Source organism: Hyperolius riggenbachi, chromosome 3, assembly GCF_040937935.1.
Source record: "Hyperolius riggenbachi isolate aHypRig1 chromosome 3, aHypRig1.pri, whole genome shotgun sequence".
In the NCBI taxonomy this organism is placed as follows: domain Eukaryota; kingdom Metazoa; phylum Chordata; class Amphibia; order Anura; family Hyperoliidae; genus Hyperolius; species Hyperolius riggenbachi.
The window spans coordinates 76,598,191-76,610,338 of NC_090648.1; the positions used below are offsets into that span (position 1 = coordinate 76,598,191).

The window sequence follows — 12,148 nt, forward strand, 5'->3', positions numbered from 1 at the left end:
TCTACTCTCCTTTTCCAGTTCTTCTCATCATCCTACCCCCCTTTCCGGCTCTTCCTATCATTCTACTCTTCTTTTTGGATTAATCTCATCTACCCTACTTTTTCAGGTTCTTCTCATAATTCTACTCACCTTTTCAGGTTCTTTTTATCATTCTACTCGCCTTTTCAGGTTCATTTCATCATCCTAACCTCCTTTTCAGGCTAATCTCACCTTCTTACCCTACTTTTTAGATTAATCTCATCATCCTACCCTCCTTTTCAGGTTCATCTCCTCTTTCTACTCTGCTTTTCAAGATTCTGCTCATCAGTCTATGTTGTTCAAGCTCTTTTAATCATTCTAATCTCCTTTTCAGGTTATTTCATAATTCCACTCATCTTTTTTTGATTAACCTCATTATTCTATCCTCCTTTTCAAGTTCTTCTCATCATTCCACTCTCCTTTTCAAGTTTCTGCTCATCATTGTATACTGTCCAAGTTTTTTTTAATCATCCTACCCTCCTTTTCAGGTTCATCTCATCATTCTACTTCCCTTTTTAGGTTTCTCTCATCATTCTACTTATATTGAATAAAACACAATTTTTTCATTCAAACACCTAAATGAAGCTAATGAAGCAGGACAAGGAAGTGTACACTACATGAAAGCTTCCAATCTCTTGTGAGGAAAAAAAAAAAAACTTATAGAAGCTCACAATACTTTACTAAGAAACATTCCAATCAACCAGGTGGAAACATGCAAACTAATTCTCACAAAACTTTCAAATCATATATATTTTTAGCACAAAGTCATATAATGTTTCCTTACTGAAGGTCCCCGTTGTCCTGGAGGTCCAGATTGTCCACCTCGTCCCTAAAAATAAATAAATAAAAAAAGATAAATTCTAATAGAAGCATGTTTGAATCGCGTGCATTTCCCACATCCGGAGAAGATGCACGCAAAATTGCATTTAAAATCACAAATAATAAAAGCGTATGGGCCACATTGCAAATCGCAAAAAAGCTTGCCTTTTTAATGTGTCTTGTTGTTCAATAAAATCGTTTGGATGTCACCCGTTGGCGTGTGTGGATACTATTTCTAAATCATAGTGTATGAGAATGGGCATTTGACAAGACATGTATTCTTGACCCAGAGGATGATGTCAGCGTTGCAGCGCCACTCGGTGGTGGAAGAGGGGTGATGGAAGGGAGACTCTTCCACTACCCCTCTTCCACAACTGAGAGGTGCTGCAATGCTGGCATCATCCTCTGGGTCCCGATCGTGTATCATATCATGTGATTGGGACCCAGAAGAGGATGGTGGCATTACAGTGTTTGGAACAGGTGAAAGCACTCCCTGTTAAAGGAAATGTAAATTTCTGTAAAAAAAAAAATCCTCCAGGGCATATATACTGTATATTGCACTGATTTCAGCAGACATGACAGCATACCCTTACCTTGTCTTGTGGATGTTCACTGCTGTGAGGTAGCTTATCTGACTGAGCACCTGAATAGAAGGTGGTAACTGGGTGTGTTTATGGATATACTGATGTGTGTGTCAGCAAAGGAGTTATGGATGTGCCTTTTCAAAGTACTACTGTCGTGGCAGCATGTAAGCATGTTTTCAATTATTTCCCATATCTGGAAAATCATTGCAGTAACTGCAAAATTGTGTACCAATTATATGTGTTTTATCAATTTTCAATGAAAGTTTCCTTCAAGATCAGATCTCAGGATATTTGGGGACTTACCCTCTTGCCTTTTTCACCAACAAGTCCAAGTGGTCCAGGAAAACCCACGGAACCCTAAAAGAAGATGCAATACTGTAGATTACATCAATGGCATACCTCTTAAATTGCAAAGAAGTATCTGTACCAGACAGATGCACTTACCTTTGCACCTGCGCGTCCCGGATAGCCTGGTAAGCCTGGAACTCCCAGTTTTCCCTGTTTGACAAGAAGAATATTCATGTAATGCCAACCTTGAATGGAGTAATCAGAATGCCCCACCTCTTTGTATGTCCTACCTTTTCTCCAGCAATTCCTGAAGCTCCAGACTCTCCCATTGGTCCAGACTGCCCTTTTGGTCCTTCAGGTCCATCTTCTCCACGTACCCCTAGGGTTCCTGGGTCTCCCTACCATGACATCAACAAAGCACTCATAGATAGAAGGGTTTTAACTATGAGCATCTCCAAAATACTCACTTAAAGTTACACATTACCACCTGAACCATCTCCTGTCGATACATACTTCTGACTACTAGCACGATCTACTAATTAATTTCCAAAATGTAAAAATGTAAATAAAAAAAGAATACAATTGATCTGCAAATCATGCAAATCCTACAGTATACTGAAATGAAAAAACAAAAACAAAACGTCAAATGTTGAAGTTGAACTGTTTCATAAGGTAAGGAAACATTTTAAGGGATATACAATCTCCAACCTTACTCACACTGCCTTATAATCCATTGGCCTTCATCAGAATCACCAGTAATGATGATATTCATAGAGTAATTTAAACAATATTGATGGCAATTTTCAGATTAAAAGTCTCTTTTATATGGGAAATACAAGCCATATTTTCGGAAACCAAACTTTGAGTTAGTCTTACTCTGTCTCCTTTGGTTCCCATGTCTCCTTTGCCTCCAGGAAAACCATCTTCACCCTGTTAAAGAGAATAAGTGAGGAGTAGTCACTGTACACATAATTATGGCATGCTGGATACATCTCGGTACTTTTGTCTTGCAGAAGTGGGGTCTTGGGCCCTATAGATAAGCTCTTTGAATCCTGGTTGCACAGGTTACCTTTAAAATGTAGTTTAATGCACAACATGCAGACTAGGTTCTCTGTAGAGTAGTATGCACAGCACCATAATGACTATGAAGAGATAGCGGAGGAGGAACAGAGGACCTCCTGCTGTACTGGAATACAAGCACTATGGGCTGAGGAAGTTCACTGAGGCAACTGTTTTCCATAAGCTGGGTTGGCTGAATAGGAGTGGTGATTCCTGTACAGATATCATATGTCTGTACGAGGCTTAAAGTGGTATGAAAGTCAGCATTTCCTCTTTGTTCTAAAAGATTATTACAGCATAAAATTTACGACCACAAAAAATTGTAGCAGAACAGCATTCAAACAGTTAAACACAGTGCATTGTTCTTCAGTGGAAAGCTCCTTGCTTGCTTCAGTGTAAAGCTTCTGGCTGCATCCGAAGAGGTGATACCATTATGTTTTGTTTAAATTCCTTTCTCAGACTCATTTAGTAAACATTAGCAAACTGCTGAGACTGAGCTATACTGAGCCGCAGAAAGAGCTGAGAAATGATCACTAGATAGGTTTTAATATATAAATACAGCAGCTATTCAATAAAATGCAATGGCAGCTTTCAGAGCAGGTAAACTGTATTTTGGGAACTTGTAATTTGTAAAGCAAATATGCTAACTGTATGGGTAATAAAAAGTAGGAAAACACATTTTTATTGAATGTTATGTCAGAGTTTCATCGGATGCATACATTCATTATGGTAACACGGAGAACTGCTGACTCTAATCTGGACCTACAGATTTGAATTAGTCAAGCCTATAATACCCTATTGGTATCCGCTAATGAGGTGCACAGTGCTCAGATATATAGAAGTGAATTACATTCATGTAAAAGACTCAACAAGCCTAAATTTGAAACAGCAATTACTTGGGCTGCTTCAAAGGAAGAAAGTGGAATTTTTAAGGATACCCAACCCGAGGCAAAGCTACGTAAGCTAAGCACAGAGAGTATGGCCTCCATAACCACTCTTTGAAAACGTTGACATTTGGCAAAAGTCAAATTTTCAGACAGGAAGGGGCAGGCTTGCTGTGATGTTTCCTGTTATATGCCACCCCCAACCCTATTTATTGCTGTCTCACCACTCACCAGGTATTTTTTCTTGCTATCACATCAGTCAACATGATTGTTATCAGTTTCTTACAGAATTTTTAATTCCTAGGAAGGATCATTAACCTCCTTGGCGGTAAGGACGAGCTCAGTTCGTCCATAACCGCCGGAGGGCACCGATTTTCTTAATTTTTTTTGTAAAACACGCAGCTAACATGGTGACGATCACCGCCGACACGCCGCTACCCGCCGCGTTACAGGCCCCCCCCCCGAGACCCCGTGCAGCGCTGAGGGGTGGATCGGGACTCCCTGTGACGTCATGACGTCGATGACGTCATTCCGTTCGTCGCCATCGTCATGGTTCAGAATGGGATTTCCTAATGGGCATACGCGCCAGCGGCGATCGGAGGGGTGGGAGGGATGCCGCAGGGAGGGGGGCATCATGTAGCTAGCGCTAGGCTAGCTACACGATTTAAAAAAAAAATGAAAAAAATACTGCGCAGCAGCCACCCTGGCGCATTTAATAGAACGCCAGGGTGGTTAATAGTAGAGCCAATAAACAGCCTCAGTGATTAGCCTGGTGTCATCCTGATGCAGGGGTATAGCTAGAAATCATGAGGCCCTAAAGCAAAATTTTGAAATTTCAAAAACTTCAAAAATTTTGAATGTCAAAAACTATAAAGTACCTTTGTGCCCCAGGTAGCCCTCCGGTATAGGAAGCTAGAGATACTCCCCATTATTAAGTCACCACCAGTATAGGTAGATGCAATACAATTAGCTAGAGGTACCCCTAGTATGTGTAGCCAGAGGGATCCCCAGTATAGGTAGCCAGATTAGCCCCCAAGTATAAGCAGCCAGATTACCCCCCCCCCCAAAGCATTGGTAGCCAGATTAGTCCCCTATTAAGTATAGGTAGCCAGATGAGTCTCCTTGTCATGCATTTATCAGTTATTTGGACTTCTACTACTTTCAGTTTTTTGTTTGTTATCTGGGTCAGATTTTCTTTTGTCTTTGGTTCAGTTTCAGCAGACAACTGTTCAATTACGGATCTGGAATATATTTACAGATCTAAACTTTAGTATGTGGCAAGTCAGACAAATTTTGGATGCTGGATTCTCTACCTCAGTATTTATTACGCTCTTACCTTTTCTCCTTTGCTTCCTTTTGGCCCTCTTACACCGAAGGCACCCTGGAAAATAATGGGTAAAATGTTAACATATTGGTGACTCCAGAATTGACACCAGAATACAGACTTTGTCTAAGGACTGTGGCACACAAGGGATTGCTTTGTCATTTTCCATAAAGCAGTGACTGCTTGAAGCAATATGACTAGTCCTTTTCTTTCCGTTAGCCCTTGTTCACACTATAGCGCAATGTATGCGTAAACGGTGTGCTAAGCCTGGCCACTGCGTTTTCGTTGCCATTCGTCCACTTACCCATCCACCGGTGGTTCTGCCGCTTTTCTTATTGCCTCCCTGTTCATTGCTGCTCCCCCGGAGAACATGGGGCTTCCTGCTGGTTTGGAAAACCACCCCCAAAAAACCCATGTGAATCCTACCTAGCAGCAGGGAGAATTCTCATTGGTCCACATGAACCAGAGAGAAGTTACTTTGTTGCAGGTGGTTTCCCATTGGTTCTTTAGCAAACCAACAGGAAGCTCTATACTTCCTGGGCAGGGACGGGATGAGCCAAGACAATGACAGGACGAGTGGCGTTCTTTGTGAGGAGGGAAGTCTAGTGGAAACGGACACTGTCAGGTGTTAAGCTTTGGTTGGGTTAGAGTGAAAATAGGATAGGGTTAGGCAATAAATATTGACGCATCAGTCGTAGTAGTAATTTACCGAAATTCGACTAGCAGCTATCCCCAGCACTGTTACAGTATTACTGTGGTGCCTTTTTTTACATGTACGCATGGCAGCACCTATCGGTGATAATCTTCACATGGGATACATTTGTGTCTCTGACCAGCATTTTCAGATGAGTCACCTGTACAGGTGCACTTCCCAAAAAAGGCATCTCAACCTATACTGAACTTACCTTCACTCCACGAGGGCCAGGATACCCAATTGGACCCGGCGAGCCAGGGAGGCCCTGAAAGACAACGGAGATGGTTAAGTATATATCGCAGCAAGTAAAGGTCCAAACAAATAAAACAATATAATATATTCTTCAATCAAAATAGGGAGATTTTATGCAAATACCACACAAAAGATGTATATGTTACGGCCAGAACCCGAAGTTTGGCCACTTCTAGTTCTGGCCGGCCACTTCGGGTTCTGGCCGGCCAATGTGCGAAGTGGCCGCTGCGCTGCGGCCAATGTGAGGAATGGAATGAATCCTGTAACATTCATGTATATTCTGGCCCCAGCGCAGCGGCCAAACCTATCGCAACTTAGTTATTTTAATGAAATTAAGCCGGCGGCTTTTTCTCTGCCTCTTTCTCTCTCCTCCCCCCCGCCTCTCTCTCCTTCTCTTATTATTGGCAGCACTACGTGTCCCCCTCCAGAGTCGTTCGTCGCACCAGGGAAGCCTGCCGTTCCTGCAGAGCGGGGTGCTGGCAGAAGCGATGTCTGCAGCCTCCCCGCTCTGCTCTCCCTGGCGCGACGAACGACTCTGAAGGGGGGACACGTAGTGCTGCCCATAATAAGAGAAGGAGAGAGAGGCGGGGAGAGGAAGGAGAGAGAGAGAGGCAGAGAAAAAGCCGGCGGCTTCATCTGTTTCATTGCCGCCGGCTTAATTTTATTAAAATAACTAAGTTGCGATACGTTTGGCCGCTGCGCTGCGGTCAGAATATACATGAATGTTACAGGATTCATTCCATTCCTCACATTGGCCGCAGCGCAGCGGCCACTTCGCGCATTGGCCGGCCAGAACCCGAAGTGGCCGGCCAGAACTAGAAGTGGCCAAACTTCGGGTTCTGGCCGTAACATATACATCACAAAAGTCGGTCAAACAGAGTAAGAAGTGAGTGATCTCACATATTGTAAGAGCCTTTACCTCCAATCATCTATTATAGATTGTGAATGAAAATGAGGCATCTAATCTTTGTAGGACCTTCCAATGATCTCTTCCTGATGTTGCTGAATCTGGTTGGCTAGATGGGCTGACCACTGGATGGTCAGAAACAATACCATCCCTGTTCCTCTCTAAGACAGGAAAAGCAGGGCAACATGGGAGGCAGTAAAGGGATTATCACAGGAAAGAATGGGAGAATTTGATATACAGGCCATCCTCATCATGTTGAACTCCCCATGGCAAATGTCAATGTGTTGAATGGATGAAAAGCAGGGCCAGTACATGAAAGCAGGGCCAGTACTAGCCTTCTTGGTGCCCTGGGCAACAATGACATGAGGGCTTCCCCCTGTAAGCGGCATTCAACCACTTTGTTTCTAATACCCCTCCATAAGAGGCATTAGGCCCCTTTGTTTCTGAATCCCTCCCCCCCCCGCGCATCAGGTCTGGCTAGAAGACCCCCTAGGTCTCATCCCCTAAAATGTATAGTTGTTCCCAGGGGCCCAGCAAAGTACTCAGCAGCAGAGTGAGCTCACCTGTTTCGGCTGGCGCTCTCCTTCATCAGTCTACCTGCTTCCCGTCTTAATCCCCGTCGGCGCCTTCTGTCAGTCACCCTGTGCATGTAACTCACGTGACATAAAAATCATAACATGCCACCAGGTCACTAAGAAGATGCAGCCGGTGCGGATGAAGATGGGGAGCATACAGACCGATGGAGGAGCGCGTTGGCCAGACAGTATAAATCCAACCTCGTAAAACCCATCCATCAGGCATTTTGTCAGGGGCGTAGCAATAGGGGTTGCAGAGGTTGCGACCGCATCGGGGCCCTTGGGCCAGAGGGGCCCCGAAGGGCCCTCCCTCAACTACAGTATTAGCTCTCTATTGGTCCTGTGCTCATAATAATCACTTCTATAGATACTTTGAATATTGGTAATCACTAACAAACTGCTCCCCACCCCCTTCTTGCACCTCTGACACTGTAGTTGCCATGGGCAGATTTTGGAGCGCCGTATCAATTGTTGTGTATAGAGTGCTTGGGGGGGCCCCAATGTAAAACTTGCATCGGGGCCCACAACTCCTTAGCTACGCCACTGCATTTTGTTCTTAATAACTCACTGGAATGGCTGTACTTGTTTCTCCAGATAAAATCTACGTAAAACTCCGAAAACCACTTGTAATATATACATCTGAAGTGAGGGAATTTTTTTTGCTTTAAAGAGAAACTCCGACCAAGAATTGAACTTTATCCCAATCAGTAGCTGATACCCCCTTTTACATGAAAAATATAATGATTTTCACAAACAGACCATCAGGGGGCGCTGTATGACTGATTTTGTGCTGAAACCCCTCCCACAAGAGGCTCTGGTACCCTACGGTACTCTGGGCAAACTGCCACAATGTAACAATGACACACACAGGAAATGGCTGTTTATAGCTGTCTGTTAAAGCCAGAACAGCTACATAATCTGCCCACAGTAACAATGTCACCATTTAATACATGTCAGAATGTGATTCTGGGAGAGGAAAGATTTTACAATGAGCAAACTCTGACTAAATCATGTATACATAATTATTGTAAAAATTAAGCACCTTTTTATATTAAATTATTTTCACTGGAGTTCCTCTTTAAGTGGATGTTTTCTGTTTGTCAGTTATGTTTCTATTATGTTGCTTTGTTAAACACAATGCCGCTCTTTCATGCTCACCTGAATGCCTTTCTCTCCAGCAGGCCCCTCTCTACCAGGATGTCCCTAAAAGCAAAGCCACAAAAGAACAAGTTATATACAAGGAATAATTGCAATCAAACCAAGCACTTTTTTGTGATCTTTTAGAAGAATGATTCATCCTTCTTATACTATTTGAGTCAACCTCTGTAAGAATACAGCCAATTCTGTATTGTTTTATATCAGGGGTCTCAAACTCGCGGCCCGCGGGCCATTTGCGGCCCTCGATACAATATTTTGTGGCCCCAGGGCCCCAGAGCTTGTAGGGGCCCCCAGTGGCTACAAGAGGAAAAATTTTTTTTTCAAATCGGCCTTATAGTTTTTGAGAAAATCGATTTTAAAGTTGCAAAGGAAAAAAATACACATTTAAAAACCCGCCGACTTTAATGGTTAATAGCAAATCCACCATAAATACTAGAAACCCTAAATTTGCAGGATATGTTAAGGAGATCATTAGGAATAAGAGGAAAAAACAATTTTTCAAAAAGACCTTATAGTTTTTGAGAAAATCGATTTTAAAGTTTCGAAGGAAAATAGTATACTTTTTAATGCGGTAAATGTCACTTTTAGTAGCAAGCCTAACGGTAGTGTAATTTTACATGTATCAAAAGAAAGAGCAATACATTTCCTGACAGGGTTTCCAGGGGGTCCATACGCAGCCGCAGCGCTTTGGCCAGGGATCGCTATACAGCCGCAATATGGGCAATATGGCTGTATGAAGATTCCTGGCATTTTTTTCTATTTTCCCCCCCAAAAAATTTATGTTTAGAGTGTGGGAATTTTTTTTTTTTGTAATTATGTGGGGTCAGCTGAAGCTGAAAGCTCTGCCCCTTCCAGGAAATGCCGGCGGATTGCCCCCCGGGGCGATTTGGGGGCTCTGCAGCCCTCGTTTTGCGGCGGGGACACGTGAACTCCCTTATGCGGCCCAGCCTCATCCTGACTTTGCCTCCTGCGGCCCCCGGGTAAATTGAGTTTGAGACCCCTGTTTTATATACTTGTTGGATTACATAAGAATATGTGCAAAGATACAGAAGGAGAAAATAGCTGCTCATTTATAGGATCTTTCTATAGATCTGGGCTTAAAGGAGGACCTGTGACCAAGGACTGAACTTCATCCCTATCAGTAGCTGCTACCCCTTTTTCCACAAGAAATCTTTACCTTTTCTCAAATAGATCATCAAGGTGGTCTGTATGGCTGATATTGTGGTGAAAACCCTCTTTACCTTTTCTCAAATAGAACAACAAGATGGTCTGTATGGCTGATATTGTGGTGAAACCTAGGTCCTGACATCACACTGTGGGAGCCTTGTTGCATTGTGGGAAACAATGGCTGTTTCCAACTGCCAGGCAACTAATATCTCCTTCTGTGCATATGTATATCTATAAAAAGCATCCACACACTGGAAGCGATGTTGGCAGAGAATGTGGAAGGATGTCCTGCAGCAGGGGGGGTGCAAGGGGGTGCTCGAGCACCCCCTAGAATTGTCCAAGCACCCCCAAAGCACCCCCTGGAGTGAACTGACTTCAGGCATCTAAAAGACGCCAAGTCAGTTCACAGCGGCAGCCCGAAGCAGCAGAGCAGGGCTACGGTAAGATGGCCGCCCGGAGCCCTGTTCTGCAGACTTCGAGTCTGCAGTGCATGGCTTCGGGCGGCCATTTTCCCGTAGCCCTGCTCTCTGCATGCAGGCAGGAAGTCTCGTCGTGACGTCGGGAAGGAAGAGGATCGTGGGCGCGCGGGCGCTGCGCGCCACAATGAGGTCGGGACTCGGGACAGGAGGTCGGGAAAGAAGGTCTTCTGGCTGTAGGTGAGTAAATGGGTTTTTCTTTTCTTTTTCAGGTGATGCTGATTGTGCATATTGGGGTCATATCTGCTACGGATTGTGCATATTGGGGTCATATCTGCTACGGATTGTGCATATTGGGGTCATATCTGCTACGGATTGTGCATATTGGGGTCATATCTGCTACGGATTGTGCATATTGGGGTCATATCTGCTACGGATTGTGCATATTGGGGTCATATCTGCTACGGATTGTGCATATTGGGGTCATTTCTGCTACCGATTGTGCATATTGGGGTCATTTCTGCTACCGATTGTGCATATTGGGGTCATTTCTGCTACCGATTGTGCATATTGGGGTCATTTCTGCTACCGATTGTGCATATTGGGGTCATTTCTGCTACCGATTGTGCATATTGGGGTCATTTCTGCTACCGATTGTGCATATTGGGGTCATATCTGCTACGGATTGTGCATATTGGAGTCATATCTGCTACCGATTGTGCATATTGGGGTCATATCTGCTACCGATTGTGCATATTGGGGTCATATCTGCTACCGATTGTGCATATTGGGGTCATATCTGCTACCGATTGTGCATATTGGGGTCATATCTGCTACCGATTGTGCATATTGGGGTCATATCTGCTACCGATTGTGCATATTGGGGTCATATCTGCTACCGATTGTGCATATTGGGGTCATATCTGCTACCGATTGTGCATATTGGGGTCATATCTGCTACCGATTGTGCATATTGGGGTCATATCTGCTACCGATTGTGCATATTGGGGTCATATCTGCTACCGATTGTGCATATTGGGGTCATATCTGCTACCGATTGTGCATATTGGGGTCATATCTGCTACCGATTGTGCATATTGGGGTCATATCTGCTACCGATTGTGCATATTGGGACCATATCTGCTACCGATTGTGCATATTGGGGCCATATCTGCTACCGATTGTGCATATTGGGGCCATATCTGCTACCGATTGTGCATATTGGGGCCATATCTGCTACCGATTGTGCATATTGGGGTCATATCTGCTACCGATTGTGCATATTGGGGTCATATCTGCTACCGATTGTGCATATTGGGGTCATATCTGCTACCGATTGTGCATATTGGGGTCATATCTGCTACCGATTGTGCATATTGGGGTCATATCTGCTACCGATTGTGCATATTGGGGTCATTGGACGTTTTTTGTTAAAATCTGCTCACATTACGTGTATTTTCTTGAGAAAACCTGCACAATTATGTGAATTTTCTGGGAAAAGGGTCACCAAAACTTGGGCCCTCTGTCTTTGCGTTGCACTTTTAAAGGGAACCCGAGGTGAGAATAATATTGAGGCTGCCATATTTATCTCCCTTTAAGCAATACCAGTTGCCTGGCTGCCGTGCTGGTCCTCTGCCTCTTATTCTTTCAACCATAGACCCTGAACAAGCATGCAGCAGGTCAGGGGTTTCTGACAATATTGTCAGAACTGACAAGATTAGCTGCATGGCTTGTTTCTGGTGTAATTCAGTTCACTACTACAGCCAAATAGATCAGCAGGGCTGCCAGGCAACTAGTATTGTTTAAAAGGAAATAAATATGGCAGCCACCATATCACTCTCACCCTGGGTTCACTTTAAATTACAGTTAGCCCCGCCCTCATCCGGTCATGACCACGCCCATTTTTTCGCCGCGGCGCGCTTCGCGCGCCGCAGGTTGTACCCACACCCATTTCGTCAGCTCCCCCGGAAATTGGTCCAGCACCTGCATAGCACCCCCTAAAA

General features: G+C 44.1%; 1 protein-coding gene across 5 annotated transcripts in view; it reads right to left on the reverse strand.

Annotated features, from left to right (window-relative positions):
* Positions 1–12,148, reverse strand: part of COL5A3 (collagen type V alpha 3 chain) — a 340,614-nt gene that overhangs the window by 56,488 nt on the left and 271,978 nt on the right. For all 5 annotated transcript variants that reach the window (XM_068274411.1, XM_068274408.1, XM_068274409.1 and 2 more), the window contains 8 exons: positions 8,563–8,607; positions 5,882–5,935; positions 4,989–5,033; positions 2,586–2,639; positions 2,000–2,107; positions 1,866–1,919; positions 1,725–1,778; positions 803–847 (listed from right to left, as the gene is read on the reverse strand). In XM_068274411.1, coding sequence (XP_068130512.1) covers positions 803–847; positions 1,725–1,778; positions 1,866–1,919; positions 2,000–2,107; positions 2,586–2,639; positions 4,989–5,033; positions 5,882–5,935; positions 8,563–8,607 — 459 coding nt within the window. The remainder of the gene's footprint in view (positions 1–802; positions 848–1,724; positions 1,779–1,865; positions 1,920–1,999; positions 2,108–2,585; positions 2,640–4,988; positions 5,034–5,881; positions 5,936–8,562; positions 8,608–12,148) is intronic.